This window comes from Lucilia sericata, unplaced genomic scaffold, assembly GCF_015586225.1.
Source record: "Lucilia sericata isolate MDLA Ls3-8-SP2 unplaced genomic scaffold, ASM1558622v1 Contig000002F_arrow, whole genome shotgun sequence".
Classification (NCBI taxonomy): Eukaryota; Metazoa; Arthropoda; class Insecta; order Diptera; family Calliphoridae; genus Lucilia; species Lucilia sericata.
The window spans coordinates 2,121,413-2,139,742 of NW_023994043.1; the positions used below are offsets into that span (position 1 = coordinate 2,121,413).

Consider the following 18,330-nt stretch of genomic DNA (forward strand, 5'->3'; position numbering starts at 1 on the left):
TATATAAATTTTGTGAAAAAATACTAAGTTAATTTTTTGCTCGTAAAATAAGAGACATCTGAATATTCAAAATTTTTTTCCATATCCGTCCGTTTGCCTGCCGTTGAAAGCATGATAGGGTTCGGTCAGGAAAATTTGATAAGATGTTTAAAATAGACAATAACCACGTTTTCACCAAGACGTTATAAAAAAACAAAAAAGAGAATAAAAGTCGTATTATTTATATTTTTGTGTTTACAGGATTGGCATAAAACAATAACAAAGTAAGATGGAACCGTCCGTTTGCCTGCCGTTGAAAGCATGATAGGGTTCGGTCAGGAAAATTTGATAAGATGTTTAAAATAGACAATAACCACGTTTTCACCAAGACGTTATAAAAAAACAAAAAAGAGAATAAAAGTCGTATTATTTATATTTTTGTGTTTACAGGATTGGCATAAAACAATAACAAAGTAAGATGGAACAGCTGTTTCACTTTTTTTGTATGTGTTTACATAAAAATACATCCCTGATCTAATGCGACTTGCTTGTTTTTTGAATCATTTCAAAAAATGAAGAGAGCCATACGACTGTCAAATTTTCCATCCGTATTTTCTCTCAATGTGTGATGGTTTCATTACATATTGCGTTTAGACGATCCCATCCGTTCTCTTCTACATAAAATTTTGACAGATCATATTACTTGTGTGCTCGTGTGAAGGGGCTTTATGCAGTAATCGTTAAATTTCACAAGTTTTATATACTCTAAAAAATGTATCCATTAAATTTCATTTGTTGAACCGATTCTGTTAATATTTGTCCCTAGCCATCAATATAAGGTTGGCTTCGGTAGTCTCCACATAAGGTCCTCTTCCGAAAATTTCTTTATTAATTTCTATATTTACATTAATCAAACATTTTGAAAGAAATTTTTACATTCTTAAATTGATATTGGAAGTAAATAACTATTCTTTCGAAATCTTAAAAAACTTTCTGTTTATACCCTACACCACTATAGGGGTGCGTTTGTGTTTGTAAAACCCAAAAATATTGATCCTTAAAGTATACCAATCGGTTTAGAATCACTTCCTGAGTCGATATAAACATAGTGCGCACGCTACAGCTCGCAGTTTTTAAGATAATTTGATGAAATTTGGCGAGCACGCCTCTTTTGGTCCAAGGACGAGCTGATAGGGCCTTTGAGTTAATAATTATGTTAAATGTTCTAGTATTTCAACATAAGTTGTCAAAACTTAGTCTTATATAAGTCTAAATGATACTGCCTAATTTCGTAATGATCGGTTCTCATTTGACCATAGCCCCCGTACGAAGTCTACTTTAGAAAATGACTTGAATGTCCACAATTCACTTATACGATTCACTATTCCGATTTGGGTCTTTTAAATCATAACTACGTCAAATACTTTTATCTTTCCAAAAATCGGCACAACTAAGTTTAATATAATTATAAATAACACTGTCGATTTTTGTAATGATCGGGCCCTAGCGGCCATACAAAGTCCCCTTAAGAAAATGACTTGAATGTCAACTAACTATTCACTAATAAACACTAGTATCATGATGAAATTCGGTACAAATCACTTTTATATGAACATTAATCCCGCTAATAAATGGTATAAGCATCGGCCCAATTTTCGCCCTAGCCCCCATACAACCGGACCTTCCGATTTGAGCCTTTAAATTCTTAACTACGTCTAATATACTACTATATATCCAAAAATGTTCGTAACACTCAAAAATATTTGTCCTTAAGTATACCAGCCGGTTCACTATTACTTTCTGAATCGATTATGCTATATTCGTCTTTGTGTCCGTGTAAACCTTGTGTGGACGCTACAGCTCACAATTTTCAAGACAATTTGTTAAAATTTGTCACATACTCTTACCAAATGGATCCAATTTCGAAGGCTGTTGAAAATAATAATCGGTCCATTATTTCACCTTGCCTCCTACCATATGTGGGTTTTGAGCTAATAAGTATGTTAAATATATTTATATCTCATCAAAAAGTCTAACAACTATGTTACACATATACAAGCCTTAATGACCTTGCTGAATTTTCATAATAATCGGACCTCATTTAATATTATCTCTCATTTAAATCCATTCAAATTTAGAGACACTGAACACGGTCAAGCGGAATATTGGAGGAAACAGTTGGTATACGGTTTACTTTAAATTGGACCTAAGGATCTACATTGAAACCCTGAAAACTCTCGCTTCCAGGTAGAAGTCCGGCAAGAATAGAATATGTAAGTTAGATTGGCATAAATATGTATAGCAACAAGAGAAGCGATATCAAATGACAAGACCGTATTGGACTTAACCGAATACACTTCCAGAGGTAAGCTTTTCATCATATCGTAACAGAGGACTCGGGAATAATCGGTAATTAAATTGCAAATGTACTTCCTATATAGGAAAGGGAACTCGAGAAAGTTAACTTGAAAATAGTTATCTTACAAAATTATACTTAAACTTTGGCCACTAATTTACAGATGAATTAAGAAATACATTATATGATTCATTACAATTACTTGTAACATGTAATTGAGCAATAACCAATAATAATTACTTGTACGTAATTGTAATTTAGGTATTAGCAATTACATACTATTACCTGGATAAGGAAATATGTAATTCACAATTACAAGTAATTGGCAAAACTTCAAGTACAGTTACATGGAACTGTAAGTGGTTGTTGCTCAATTACAAATAACTGTAATTGGTATAACATCAATTATAATTACAAGTAATTGTAATTAGTATCAATTACAATTACTTCAAATGTAATTGTGATTAAAAATTTAATTGGTATCCCAAAGATGAATAAACGCTGTTGAATTGATACAGGAAGTATTTCTTCCCTACTCTATTGGAGAGAAAGACATGTATATATGTATGTATGTTGAGCTTTCAAAGCGCTTCCGGTCTAAGGTTTGAATTACATTTGATTTTCTGTTATTTTTCAAACATCAATTTAAGCTTGATATACAATGTAAGTAAGCTTTTTGTTAATATTTATCCAATACAAAATGATATCATGTTATTATAAATTACTGCTAACTTTACATAGTAAAAAGCTTTTTCACAATGTTAAATTTACATTGAAATCAGCATTGTTTGTATGTGCTGTTATTGTTCTATAAATGTATGTGTGTATTAAACATAAACATACAGACACATTCTCGCTTGTTCGAAAATATCGAAATTGTCTACAAATTAAGAATACTGGCTAAAAAAGAAACACATTCGCAATTCATTCAATATCAGAATATCGACGAAGTTAATAGTGGAAAGCAGACGTTTTAAAGTATTTTTTTTTGTGTGGAAAAAATACGTTGTTTTTAAAATTTCAAAAATAACAAAAAAATAAATATAAACAATCGGTAAAGTGTTGTTTTAAGAAAAAAGTGAATTTTATTTGTTTTTATATATATAAAAAAAACTTTGAGTCATTGAAATGTGTTTCAGTTTTTATTGAAATGCATACAGTGTGAATGTTTTTAACAATTTTTCTCTGTTTTTATTTAAATTTTTCTTTCTAAATACAGTTTAATAAAGAAGAAATATTAACAAAATGGGTTGTACTTCTGGTGTAATGAAATGCGTTTTAAACATTCTCAACTCCTTTATGGCTGTAAGTATTAAAAATGACATTGTTTAATAAATTCATTTAATAAAATTGTTTAAACAACATAACAATTTTGTTAAAAACAACTTGAAAATCCCCCAACAGCATTAAATTTAATAATTACTTTGTGTATGATCTCATCATTCCACCTTATTTGTGAATCTTTGTATAATAAAAAAAATATATATTCATATTCTAAAATAAATAAAGTATTCCATATGTCGTCTCCCTGCAAACATACATACAGTCACATTTAAGTAAAAACACCTTTAATCGAGCGATTTAAGTCGGTTTTAAAAAAATTTTCGTATTCACTTGTTGTACGAATTTGGCTACAAGTCAAATGATTAATTCAGACTAAGTATAAGAATAGCTTGACTCATATCAGTAAAATGTTCAAAGAACCTTGCAATTATAAATAATAAAACCTAAATATTTATGTATTTCTACAAGAATTCAATTTCACAATGTTGTGGTTATTTTATAATAGACCTAATTGTAGTATTTACTACTGTAATACTTTTATTAGAAAATGGTTTAAATCGCATGACTAACTGAAACTACACATTTACAATAAAAAGTACCTACTAATAATAGATACTCTCGTAGATTTTAAATGAATTCTATTTTAACTACGACTTAAAAATCACGACATTAAAGAGGGTATTTTTTTCAGATTATCTCCATCATTGTCTTTTTTTTTCTTTTTGGGAATTTTATTTGAATAATTACAATAATATTGATAAAGAATTTATAATGTTATCATTGGAATAACAAAAACAATGTCAAAATAAACAAAATTTATTAATAATTAGTCAGGGTTTCAGAATAGAAGAATATAGAATGTGATGCATAAATATGGGTGATAACATGACCAAACATCTCTCATCTAGCTTTATAATCATAAGCCAGGGTTTCAGAATAGAAAAATATAGAATGTGATGCATACGTGCATACATACATACATACATATGTATGTATGTGTTTTGCATGACTAAACATCCCTTATCCAGCTTTATAATCATTAGTCAAGGTTTCAGAATAGAGAAATATAGATTGTGATGCATTCCTAAGATGACCAGACATTCATCATCCAGCTTAGGAATTAAGTACATACAATATTTTCTAACAAAAAAATTATTATAATCATATAGGGGTTTCTAAGAAGTTTCAAGAAGTCATTAGCTAAGAATAACATGTTATGGAAATATTACTTTCAGAAAATATATAACTTTCAGAAAATATTCAGTCGAATTTAGGTAAATCGTCAAGTTTTCGAAAAATTAATCAATAATACTTTTGAAATCAACGTACTCAAATTAGCTTTACACCATATGTAAACAGCTTTTTATACCCTACACCACAATAGAGGAATGGGTATTATGGGTTTACGCTGATGTCTGTAACGCACAAAACTATTGCTTCCATTTTTTATATTTTAAAGTATACCAATCGGCTCAGAATCACTTTTTGAGTCAATTAAGCCATGTCCATCTGTCCGATTGGCAGTTCATGTAAACCTTGTACGTAACGCGAAGTTAAAAATTTTAAAGCTTATTCAAGGGAATTTGGCACTTGAATGGTTTAAATCGGCTCCTACCCTACAAAAATTAAGACTACTCCGCAAACGCGTGTAAAGAGAACTCCTCAAAGGACTAGGACTGGTCCAAAACTAATCCAAATACACATATAGGAAAAACATACTTAATTTAACATGGTGATGTCCTAGGTGAGGTGATCCATCAATGCATAACAAAGTAATCCCAAAACTAATCCCTTGCTGAAATTATGGGAGTACATCATCCGCATCCTATGTAATGCTGACTATGCACCATGTTGTTTTCAAAAATAATAAACATGATCCATGCCTGCATTACATGGGACTAATAAACGGATCATGTACTCCTATAATGTTAGCGAATAGTTTTTGGATTACCTAAATGGATTATTTACTCCATTAATTTGTGCAGGGTATACAAATAGGGCTTTTTGTCTCATAATTACATATGTTAAACTACTTAGTTTTGCCAAGTGTGCTTTGCCACCCTAAACCAATGTAAACTAAAACCACACTTTACCATTTTTGAGGATTTTAGCTTTAATATGGATGCAAAATTTTAAGACTATAACTCCAAAAGTTTCCATGATAAACAAATGATTGTATTTCAAATTCAAAAGGGAGGTGTCAAACCCCTATTACAATCCCATTTTTATCTCTAAATGTTACATGGATGTCAAAATTCTTCTTGATAATTTTGAGGATTCAAGCTTTACTAATTTTCAAGATAGACATACGTATTTTTGTATTTAATGGGGAGCCACGCCCCCGATTGCTAGTACGCCCATATTTTGTCTTAAATATTCATATTGATAATAAAAAAGCACCGAAAAAATTGAGAACTCTAGGTTCTCATTTTTTATTTGGAAGTTGCCACTGTAGATAGACCCCCCATTTTGCCTCCCAAGGGTTCAAAATTTAATAAGTAGAGCTTTTGTGAGTATCCTATAATTTTTTACAGACATGCTGAAATATACTGTGAACATTTCCAAAAAATCGATCCAGCCGTTTAGTCTATAGACTTCAAACAAACCCACAAATAAACACACAATTCTTTATAGAACAAGATATACTAGTACATATCTCCACAAAAATCGACATAAATAAGTTTTATACAAGTCTTAATAACTATGCCGAATTTCTTAATGATAGGGCTTCATTTGACTATAACCCCATCCAAAGCACAATTCTAAAATTGACTTCAATGTCCACAATTCACACATTTGTATTGTAAATCTTTCAAACAAATTTTATGCGGATCGGTCCATATTGGCAGCAAGGTGAAATCCAACATAAAAGCTTTATTATAAAAAAAGAATCTCATAAATGCTCATAACAGGTGTAGGTTATCATATGGTCTGTCATGACCGACTATGCTTTCTTAAGGACCCTTCAGACGATCACACTTTACGTACGACAAGTCTAATGAAAAGTAAAATGAAATTAGATCCGTATGACAAAAAAGAGAATAAAAGTCGTATGATTTATATTTTTCGTGTTTACACGATTAGTATAAAAAAATAACAAAGTAAGATGGAAACAGCTGTTTCACTTTTTTTGTATGTGTTTACATAAAAATACATTCCTGATCTAATGCGACTTGCTTGTTCTCTGAATCATTTCAAAAAATGAAGAGAGCCATACGGCTGTCAAATTTTCCATCCATATTTTCTCTCAATGTGTGATGGTTTCATTACATATTGCGTTTAGACGATCCCATCCGTTCTCTTCTACACAAATTTCTGACAGATCATATTACTTGTGTGATCGTGTGAAGGGGACTTTACTTGTTTTTAAATACAAATACATATGTATGTATAGTAACGGTTAATATGTATTTAATTGAAATAATGTGTCAATAAGTTTTCTTTTTGTGGCACATGTTTTGACTATCAAATGGAGTCTAAGCCCTTCTTGACGTCGAAAACTTGATTAGATGTGTGTTTATTTGTTTTATTAATTTTCTGTTTAAATTCCATTAAAGTAAATATTTAGCATATTTTTTTTATAATTTTTTTAATAATAAACAGTTAACACTTTATTAGATCCATATTTTTTCGAATAATAACGCACATTGTATGGAACACATACATACTTAATTTTTATACAACTAACGACAAAAAATAGTACAGAAATAAAGCTTTTAAATTACCCGAGTATTCTCTAATGATCAGAAATGTTTGGTATGGAAAATAGGTCAAAAAGAAAAAAATTAAGAACCAAATCTGAATGTTAAAAATCAGTCGATAAAGTCAGTAACGAGCAACAAGAGACTGTTTTCTAAAAATTAAATTAAAGTTTTTATATCCTCAAAGAAATCGAACAATAAATAAACCAGATATGGATGAGAAAAAAACACATAAAAAAGTAAATAGAATTTGCTTAGGAATCAAATTGCGATTGCTTTGTGTGATTTTAGGAAAGAATATATATTTTTTTGTTTACAAATAAATGTTCACCGAATATTTAAAAAAAATATTTGTGTATAAAACCGGTTTTTACCACATGTACATGGGGAATTTTTAGTATTGAAATAAAAAAGCGAAAAAAATAAAATTAAATAATAAATAAATAATCGATAAAAGATAAAACATTCTTTATGGTTTATATCATTTTCTCACAAATATTTTTAAAATATTCAAAATAAAACCAAACATTAATTGTAAAACAAACCATATGCTCTATAGAGATTTGGACATCACTTCCCTTCTAAAACATAATATTTAAAATGATAACTAATACATGTGTTTTCAAATACTTTTCCAGATTGGAGGCATTCTGTTGATTGTTTTGGCCACTTTGACTTTGAAAACAGCCCCACCTAATTATGTAATATACATGTACATTGTTGGTGGCATAAATTTGTGTGCCGCCTTATTGGGTTGTTGCGGTATATGCCACGAACATGTCTGCATGACAGCTACGGTAAATCAAATGAGAATATCAATTAATTTTCTATATAAACAAATTTTGAATAGTAATAATTTTATTAACACTTTATTTTTATGCAATTCTAGTATGCTTTGATCTGTTTGGCAACCTTGATTGCTCAAATTTGCAGCAAAGTTTATTCATTCGACTACGTAGCTCCAATTAAGAAATTCGCCCGTGAAGATGTTGAAAAGACATGGCTCAAGGAAATAAAAAGTCCAGGTGCTATGGATAATACACAACAAACTGTAAGTAGAATATTTTATTTTGCTCTTGATTTATAACGTTCCACATATTTTAAAATTAAATACAATTTTGCTCCAATCGCGTTCAAATTTGACCAGTTTTGTCTGACCAGTTTTGCCTGATTTTATCCTACAAAATAAAAATTGTATAAGAATTCGAAATTTAAACTAGATTTTTAATATAATTTTGCAAATAGAAGATATAAATTTAATTTTTATATAAATCTTTATTCAAACAACTTTAAATCTACTCATTCACGAGCCAGTGATAGGTATTTATTCAGGTTAATATCATAAACACTAAACAAAGTTTAGTTTTAAAATCACATTTTTAACCCAAGTAATACTTTTCTAAAGAATTGAGAAACTGACCTCAGAATTTCTCAATCACAGCAAGTTTTCTAATTAACGTATCTTTAAGTTTGAAAAAAGACTCCGGCCATATTTGCGACGTTACAATACCGCGAAGACAATTTTATTTTCAAATTGAACAAAATAGCATTTAAAAGTGTACTTTTTTGAATCCGATTGTACCAAATCTATATTTTTGCAAATTTATATTAAAATACAATTACATTCAAGCCGACTTCTTCAGCCAGTCAGAACTAATAAATATTTGTTTATATCAATAAGAAAGTTCATTCGTCAATGCATTAGTTCACTGATTAGGCAATAGGCTATTCTAGAAACGGGAGAGTAGTTTATAAATATGTAAATTTTTAGACGATCTAGCCATGTAGCCATATTCCTTACAGGGAAGGTTTGTTTGGTATTGAATATCGGATAGCCCCCATAAAAGTGGACCCCGAAAACAGCTTTAACTGGCATTACTGTTTTAAAAATACGAGTATAGCGATGAAATTCGACATAAATAAGTTTCACATAAGCCAAAATCTCTCTACCAATTTTATGAGGATCGATACATAATAGACCCTACCACCCAATAACGTCCCCTTCAGAAAATGACTACAACGCTCAAATCCGAATATAGCGCTGAAATTCGACACACATAAGTTTTATTCGAGACAAAAACTCTACCATAAACTACCCCACCCCACATATAAGGTCCTCTTTAGAATGATTGGCTTAAAAATACGCGTATAGCAAGAAATTCGACACAAGTAAGTTTCTTTGCTAGCCAAAATCTATCTACCAAATTTTATATAGATCGACCCTACCCCACATATAAGATACCCTTCAGAAAATTATTTTAACGCTCATTACTGGCTCAAAAAGTACAGCGGTGAAATTCGACATTAACAAGTTTTGTGCTAACCAAAAACTCTCTATCAAATTTTATGAGGATCAGTCCATGTAAGGCCCCTTCAGAAAATGACTTTAACGCTCATTACTGACATAAAAATACCAGAAGATCTATGAAATTCGATATGAACAAGTTTTATGGGAACTGAAAACTTCCTACCGACTTTGATGATGATATATAGATAACTGAACCTACGCCCCATTTATGGACCACTTCAGAAAATTACTCTAAACCTCATAACTAAATTAAAGATACAAGTACCGCAATGAAATGCGAAACAAATAATTATTGCCTAAACCGATGACTATAAGTCCATAATTGACTCTACCCTCCATATAACCCCTTTTACAAAAAAAAAGTTTTATGGTTATAAATATTGGACAAAAACTATTTGTTTTAAAAAATTAATATTTTAATTCGGAAGAGCACGATCCATACTTAAGCCCTCATTAAAGACCCTCTTCCCAATATTATCCTGATGTTCATATTAATATCGATATGATATATGATGATAAAACTCAACATAGATCTAATAAATTAGAAAATTTTTCGATAATAACAAAAGTATCGGTTCGTAAATATCAAAGTTTATTTATAAGGAATCATTCCTTTTCAGCAATAATTTGATGTGGGTATATAAGATTCGGCATGGTCGAATATAACACTCAAACTCATGCTGAGAACCGATCTATAATGATCCAATAGATTTAGTTGTCTGATGAAAAATGTAAACAATTGATGTCTCCTACATAACACCTGATGAAAAGGAGCGCACAACAGACCCGATAGTGGCCTAGGTATATTTCTTCGGATTTGATACAGACACATCCTCCTATCAACCTAACCTAACATATCACCTGTCAATATTTGTGGTGTGTTTTTGGCTATTTTCGAGTTGGAATATACGAAAGTCTTATAATAATCGGTAATTGTTCATCAGTTAAAGATACTTTTATCCAAAATTCGGTCCATTTTCTCTGTTAGTTGTCAAATGGGTTTTTCAGTTGGATCACGCGAAATTGCCCATATCCCAGCAAAAAGTTTAATTACCATGTAAGGAGTTAAAATGCTAAAATTTACTTACACAATAGCGCTTCTGAAGTCATTATTTTAACAGTATGTTGTCATTGGAGGCACTTATTTACTACAACCGCTTACAAGTAATTAGAAAAAGTAGTCAATGTAAATAGTACGTAAAACATATACAGCTTATAAGCTTCATGGAAAAGATGACTAATGAAGTAGAAAGTATTTATATAACACATTATTAATAAGAAGTTATTAGATTACTTATATGTAATCAGGACGATATGTGATACTCATTGAAAAGTATGTTAATAGGTAAGTATTTACAATTGAAAGTCATTACCGAGTTATTGCTGGGATGTATGTATATATAACCTTTCGCTGTAGAAATTGAATTTTAAAAGTTGTCATCATACTTGAAAGCATGGTTCCCAAGTTAACATACATATTGTGCGTGAAATTATTCCGTAAAGTTTTATTAAAGACTCCATTGAGACAAAAAATATAATAAAACTAATTACAAAATAATTATAAAGCACGCACTTTTAATTTTAATCCCAAGGAAACAGGAAAATGCTAAAAAAAAATTTGTTGGTAAAATGTACAAATAAAGTTTTTGTGTCAAGGACATTGCATGAATGAAGTAAATAAAATACGACTTCAGGTGTAACAAATTAAAAATGATTAAAATTCTCAGTTATTAGATAGTTGCCATTACAACTAGTACATATGCTAATTTATTTAGGCTACTATATCCACAAAATAATATTATGACACCATCTTCTAGAATTTTTACTTAATTTCTTTATTGGTCAATGTCAAGATAAAAATTTTAATTTTACTGCTTTATATATGAATTTTTCGATCCTAATAATTGTTTTCTTATTTTCTGTTTAGTATGGATGTTGTGGCAAAATTGGACCAACTGATTATACTCCTCTCTTGCGTCCAATTCCTAAAAGCTGTTATCCCAAAGAACAAATTGACAACAATCATATCTTTACCACCGGTTGTATTAAAGCTGCTGAAGATAAATATGTTGAGATCTTTGGTTATGCCTCAACTGGCGAATGGTTTGTTTTAGCAATAACTGTAAGTTTGAGTTGAAATTGACGCGTCTATAACAAACTCTTAATTATTATTCGTTTTCTCTTGCAGGCTGTTATGGTTATATTCTCCATTTATTTGGTCATTCGTTTCCGCAGTAAACAACGTCATTATAACTATTAATTCCTCAAATTCGCAAATAAACAGTCGATTTTCAAATAGAAATTTTGAAAACTTTGTTAACAGTGTTTAATTATAATTGTTTAAAGTATTATTTGGCCATTTTATAAATCGACTACAATTTCAAAATTTTGTTTTATTTTATTATGAAAAAATGTGTTATTAATATGTATTAACTAAAGTATGTATGTATATTTTTTTTTATAAATTCACTTGAATTGTTGTAATTTTCTATTTTTAATATTATTTTCCTTTACTATTAATAAAATCGAATATTTTTTATAAATACCATAACTATAAACTAATTTATAACTCAAATTTATGTAACAATACTGAACACACTTTTAAGTTCAAGAAAAATTTAGGTTCAGATAATAGAATATTCTAATATTGATGTGTTGCCATTTCTTAGCTCTAGATAATTGTTAAAAAAGACTTGTAATTGCTACACTCAAAATAACCCATGCCTAATTTTGCTAAAAAAATCATAACAATCCTTTTTCGTAAAACATATTTTGAAAATTTCATTATTATACGAAAATACTTTTTATCAACCTGTTTTGACATTTTGCGAAAGTAAAATAGTTGAAGACTTAAATATTAAAGTAATTTAATAATTTATTTTTATAATATTTTTTATTTAATTGGAAAATACAATTCTGAAATTTTGGTATTAGAACCAAAATTTTTAGACGATTTCGTATTATCAAGTAATTTTCATGATCACAACAAATAACATTATTAATTTTAATCATAACTAGTTTTACACAACATTATATTTATTCTGACTAATCCATTTTCAATGCAATTGTAAATGAGTCGTTTCTGAGTCGATTAAGCAGTGTATGATTATCTGTCCTTCGTCCTTCTGATTAAAACGATACATTATTTCATCTAGCCATCGTACCCTCCAATTTCGACAATTATGTAAATATGTTAGTATCTTTGCAAAAATCTGTTCAGCTAACATTTATGGATGTAAAATTAATGCGTACATAATATACTTATTAATATTGGTATCGCTATGAAATTCGACATAAATCAGTTTTATATCAACATTAATACATTGACTATATTGTTGATACATCTATCGATATTTGACCCTCTATCAACAAATATACTCATAACTGACCAACAATACTTTCTAACTTCTTAATTTAAAATTCAGACAAATTAAGTTAATTAATTTTAGGTTTTTGAGATTTTTCAACTAGTTCCGGATTTTTTATGCTCTAATGAACTAGTTTATAACTCAGAGTTAGCAAATATAATTTTAAAATTGTACAAAACAACATTAACAATTGTACTTTTTTGATTTCATTTGTACCAAATCATTTTTTTAAGTTTTATCAATATGAAGCTTTCAAAATTAACAGTTCATTGTCTATAGATTAGAATGTTCTATATTAGTCGTAAGGCAAATACATAGAGTTGTCTATTAACTAGGTAATAGAATAGTCTATAAACTATACTCTAGAGACTAGATAGTAGGATAGTCGGTAAATAACGCAAAGGCTACTTCATAGACTATTCCTTAGACTAATTTATAAACCAGTCCATCGAAAATTCATTAGAATAGGCCAAAGTCTAGTAAAATTTACTTTAAAAGTCTATGCAATATAGCACTTAAAATACCCTTAAAATTATCGGATAAAAAATAATCCTAAATAAATAACACTATGCGACAAAAAGTGATATTATTTTTCTGAAAGGGGATCCGAGAAGAATAAGAAATTTCCCAAACACCTCCAAAATCTTGAGATAAGGGTAAAAAACCATATCTTTAAGTACTTAAAAGTCAGTAACTTAGTTGAATCTCAACCGTTTTTATGTCAATGGATTTAGAAAGCAGAAGCTGAGGCCTTTATAAAATACTTGAGGCTTTCATCGACAAACATGTTTTTGATTTTATTTTTGCACCATTTTTAACGTTTGGAGATGTTTTTTCAAAGTATTTTATATATGAACCGTACTATTTATTAATTAATTATAAGTCCATGTTTATTTAAGAGTATAACGCAACTTTGATTTTAAGAATCCATAAGTAATTAACAACGTTATTGATATTTTTCTTAATACAAAAATGTTCAAAAACAGATTTCTGAAAGATGGGTAACAGTATTAAATAGGGGCCGATCCTCATTAAATTTGGTGGAACTGTTTATGTTTATATACGTAAAAGTTATTTATGCTGAATAACATCGTGATATTAACATATTTAAGATAATTATGGAAATAACATAATTTTTTAATGAGGATTTGTATGGGGGCTAGGGTCAAATAAGGTCCGATCAACACAAAGATCGATACAAATGAGTTTTAAATAATCCTTAGTGATACTGCTGATTCTTTAAATAATACGGACTTATTAGACTCTAGTCCCCATACAAACCCTTCTTCAGAAAATGACTTGAATTTCATAATTCTCCTTTTAATATCAATATCACGATGAAATAGAGCATAAATAACTTTTATATAAACATAAATCCTTCCACTAAATTTTATAAGGATCGGTTAACATTGAAAAACGATGCAAAACTAAAATCCAAAATATATTTGCCGAAATATACACATATTTCTCCAGATTACTTAAATATCATATATGTAATTTTAAAGACCTTCTTTCTAAATCCGTTAAGAAACTTAAAATCGGTTGAGATTCAACTAAGCTAATGACTTTTAAGTGTCTGGGAAATTTCAAAAACAGATTCTTGTTCTACTCGGATCCATCTTTCAGCAAAATAGTATCACTTCCCAGGTATTTCGATTTTCGTTTATTTTGTCTCATTGTGTAATAAATAATTGTTGAAAATTATTACTGCTTATCTGGTTGTAATCTCTTTCTAGTTTCGAAACAATATGAGAGAATAAAAACAAGAATTATATTTTTATACCCTCCACCACCATCAGTGGTGATCGAGGGTATATATAAGTTTGTCGTTCCGTGTGTAACACCAAGAAATATTCATCTAAGACCCAACAAAGTATATATATTCTGGGTCCTTATGAAATTCTGAGTCGATTTAGCTAAGTCCGTCTGTCTGTCTGTGTAAAACACGCTCACGTTAAAACTAAGCAAAGGTAATCAACCAAATTCACCCAAAATATTTGTTATTATCCTAAGCAGTTTGGTATTGAAAATCAGCAAAATCGGTTCAACACGTAAAAAGTTATGAGTAAAAATTTCAGACTACCTCGAAAAAAATTACGTTTTTTTCCTAATTCTTTTGAAGTTTTCTCAGAAACTACCAAAGATATTTAGATGAATTTTGTCACACATTATTTTTTCAGGGCAGTGATCAATTATGTTGAAAATCTTTAGAATCGATCCAATATTTCTCAAAGCCCCCATACAAAGGTATATATTCCCTAAAATTATTTTATCGTTAATAACTCCCTCAAATATATCGGTATCAACACAAAATTTTGTACATGCAAATATATAATAATATCAACGTAGATCTCAGTCGGTCCACAATTGGTCATAGCTCCCATATAAGGTCTACTTCCGAAAATCATATAAACGCACATATTTCATTGATGAATAAAGCTATTGTGATAAAATTCGAGTCGAATATGTTTTGTGTACATACAAATCATTCTACCAAATAATTTGTTTTATTTTTTTTTTGTGAAGTTTGTGAAATAAACAATAAATATCTGGTTTATTATGCTTTGTTTAATGAATTAAAATATAAAACAGCCCCATCCTCTTAGCGTATTTACCCAATGGATGGGGCGGAATCGCCGATTTTGGTCAGTTCAGATACTTATGGTATACTTATGAAAATCACTTAATACCACTTAATTCGTCCTTAGATGATTATATCCGAATAAAATTTAAAATGAGTATGTTCTGTGTATAGATAAATCATTCTATTAAAATGTTTTCGAACTGGCCTATTAATATAAATTTATCAGGACCTAATTAAAATTAGTTAGTTAAAAATAAGGAAACAAAAATTTTGCCAAGTTATCAAAAGATTAGATAGTTAAATGGGTTTTAAAAAAAAGTAACTTGCTGGTGGAGGTTATTTAAGATTCGGCATAGCCGAATATAGCACTCTAACTTGTTCCTCTTCAGAATATATCGAAGGGCTTCCTTCCTACCGTTGAACTTTGTGTCAGAAGTACAATTTTAGACTATTATTTCAATATGGAAATTAATTTCAAATTGTACAAAATTTGTCATTGTACTTTTGAGGATTGAATTGTAATAAAAAAGCACAATGTACCAATTTTGCCAACCCTGGTTCGAATAGTTGACATTGATATTTTTCAAATTCAGAAAAAACGGTTTATTTATAAAAAATTCTTTTAAAAAATGGAAACATTAAGTTTTAATTTGTTTAATTAAACATGGCCCTAATTGATATCTAACATTTTAGAAGATTATAACTTTAGATCTATTCGTGTGATTTACATTAAGGAAACTAGATAATTCTAGCTTATTCAAAAATTCCTTAGTTTTATGACAAAAGTAGACATTTCAATATTTTCATGAAATTTCAGCCCCAAATTTATTATTTTTGTTTTTCAAATTTTAATTTAGTACCCTTTGATTGCTAAGCAAAAATAAAAGTATTAGCAATTGGGGGTTTTTAAAGTAGAAAAACCGGGTTACTGGAACATTTAGAAAAAGCCCACAGTAGCAAAACAGCAAAAACCGATTGAAAATCCGTGTCGATCACCCTAGTGTGTACAAGATCAATACAAGTCCAAAAATGTCGGGCATCTTTAAACAGTATGTCGAGATATTCAACAGTGAATATGGGGATTCTATTTGCAATTGTGTAACCAATAAATGAGCAAAAATAGAAGCATCAATGTCCGATATAGACATAGACCATTTTAGCGGAATTTCGTTCTATGTGTTCAAACTACGAATAGATAAAGTGTTCTATAAACTTTTTCTGATAAGATGGAACAGCGAAACAACTTGCATCATTAACAGGAAAATATATGTATGTTGTATACTAGGGAGCCAAACAAGAAGTCTTGGTTCACACGGTAACAACTTCTGTAGAAGGATGAAGAGAAGAAAGAATCTAATGATCTCCTTCTTTATCATTGTCTGATCTGTAAAAGATCAGCTTTAAATTGTTAGGAAAGTAACTATTTAATTTGGCTATTTGTCACAGATATCTAGTGTGGGGCTATAAAATATTAACGCCTTCATTAGCAATTGTAATTGGTTCTAAAATCATGACATTAAAGGGTCTCGAGACACAGCTTTTTTAAGAATCTGATGTAGGAATACCTCTCAATCGATGCGTATTAATGTACTGAACATTAATTAATTTATCTTATAAAAACTTATCTAAATAAATTTCACCATATATTTCACCATGCATAAATACGTAGGTATCTAACTAAATATACATATATATTATTTAATCATAACTTGATTTTTATAGAAAATATATGGCTCAATTACTACAAGACTGGAAGAACTCAAAATTTGACTTTTTTTGAACGGAGTGATACAAAATGTGAGCCGTTTTAAAGTCTTTCATATATGTAGTTTTAACTATAATTTCTATTATTTTCGGTGTTAGAGTGATTTTTCCTGTAAACGTCAAAAGTAAAACTCTAGTTTTTTATATATTTGATAAATAGAAATATAGTTTAAGTTCAGATTAGAAACATATTAATTCATACTCTAAATATTCATACTCTAAATATACCAATAGGCTTAGAATCATTTTCTGAGTCGATTAAGCTATGTCCGTCTGTCCGTCCGTCTAGCTGGCTGTCCATGTAAACCTTGTGCGCAAGGTACAGGTCGCAGTTTTCAAGATAATTGGATGAAATTTGGCACACACTATTGACGAAGCCTATTGAAAATGGGTAAAATCGGTCCATTATTTCACCTAGCCCCCATACAACAGAACCCCAAGAAAAGGGCTTCTGAGCTCATAATTATGTTAAATGATAAAAAGCGGCACAACTATGTTTTATACAAGCCTCTATGACCTTGCCAAATTTCATAGAGATCGGGCCTCATTTGCCCATACAAAGTCCCCTTCAGAAAATTACTTGAATGTCCAAAATTAACTTATAAACACAAATATCGCGATGAAATTCAGCACAATAAAATGTTATGTAAATATAAATATATTTACAAAATTTCATGGAGCTTGGTCCATATTTCCTCGTAGCCCCCCTATAAAGCCTCTTTCAGAAAATTAATTTTTTATCCATAAATTGCTTAAATGTATCGGAACAAGGTAATAGAAGATAAATGCTTTACTATGAAAAATAAATCATATTTGATATTCATAACTGGTGTAGGGTATCATATGGTCGGTCACGCCCGACCATACTTTCTTACTTGTTTTTGGATTATGACAGTCTTGTAGTAAATGAGCTTTATATTGTACATTTTCTATTGTACATATATTCCCACCTACAAAACTACATCTTATTTAGGAGAACTGTGTCA

At 29.7% G+C, this 18,330-nt stretch overlaps 1 protein-coding gene across 1 annotated transcript; it reads left to right on the plus strand.

Moving 5' to 3' along the window:
• Positions 1 to 3,214: 3,214 nt before the first annotated feature.
• LOC119616065 (protein late bloomer) lies at positions 3,215 to 12,172 on the plus strand. Its single transcript, XM_037972215.1, has 6 exons — positions 3,215 to 3,389; positions 3,555 to 3,640; positions 7,959 to 8,117; positions 8,210 to 8,371; positions 11,556 to 11,750; positions 11,817 to 12,172. Exons 2-6 carry the CDS (start codon positions 3,581 to 3,583, stop codon positions 11,886 to 11,888), a joined length of 648 nt encoding a protein of 215 aa, XP_037828143.1. The 5' UTR covers positions 3,215 to 3,389; positions 3,555 to 3,580; the 3' UTR covers positions 11,889 to 12,172.
• Positions 12,173 to 18,330: the final 6,158 nt, after the last annotated feature.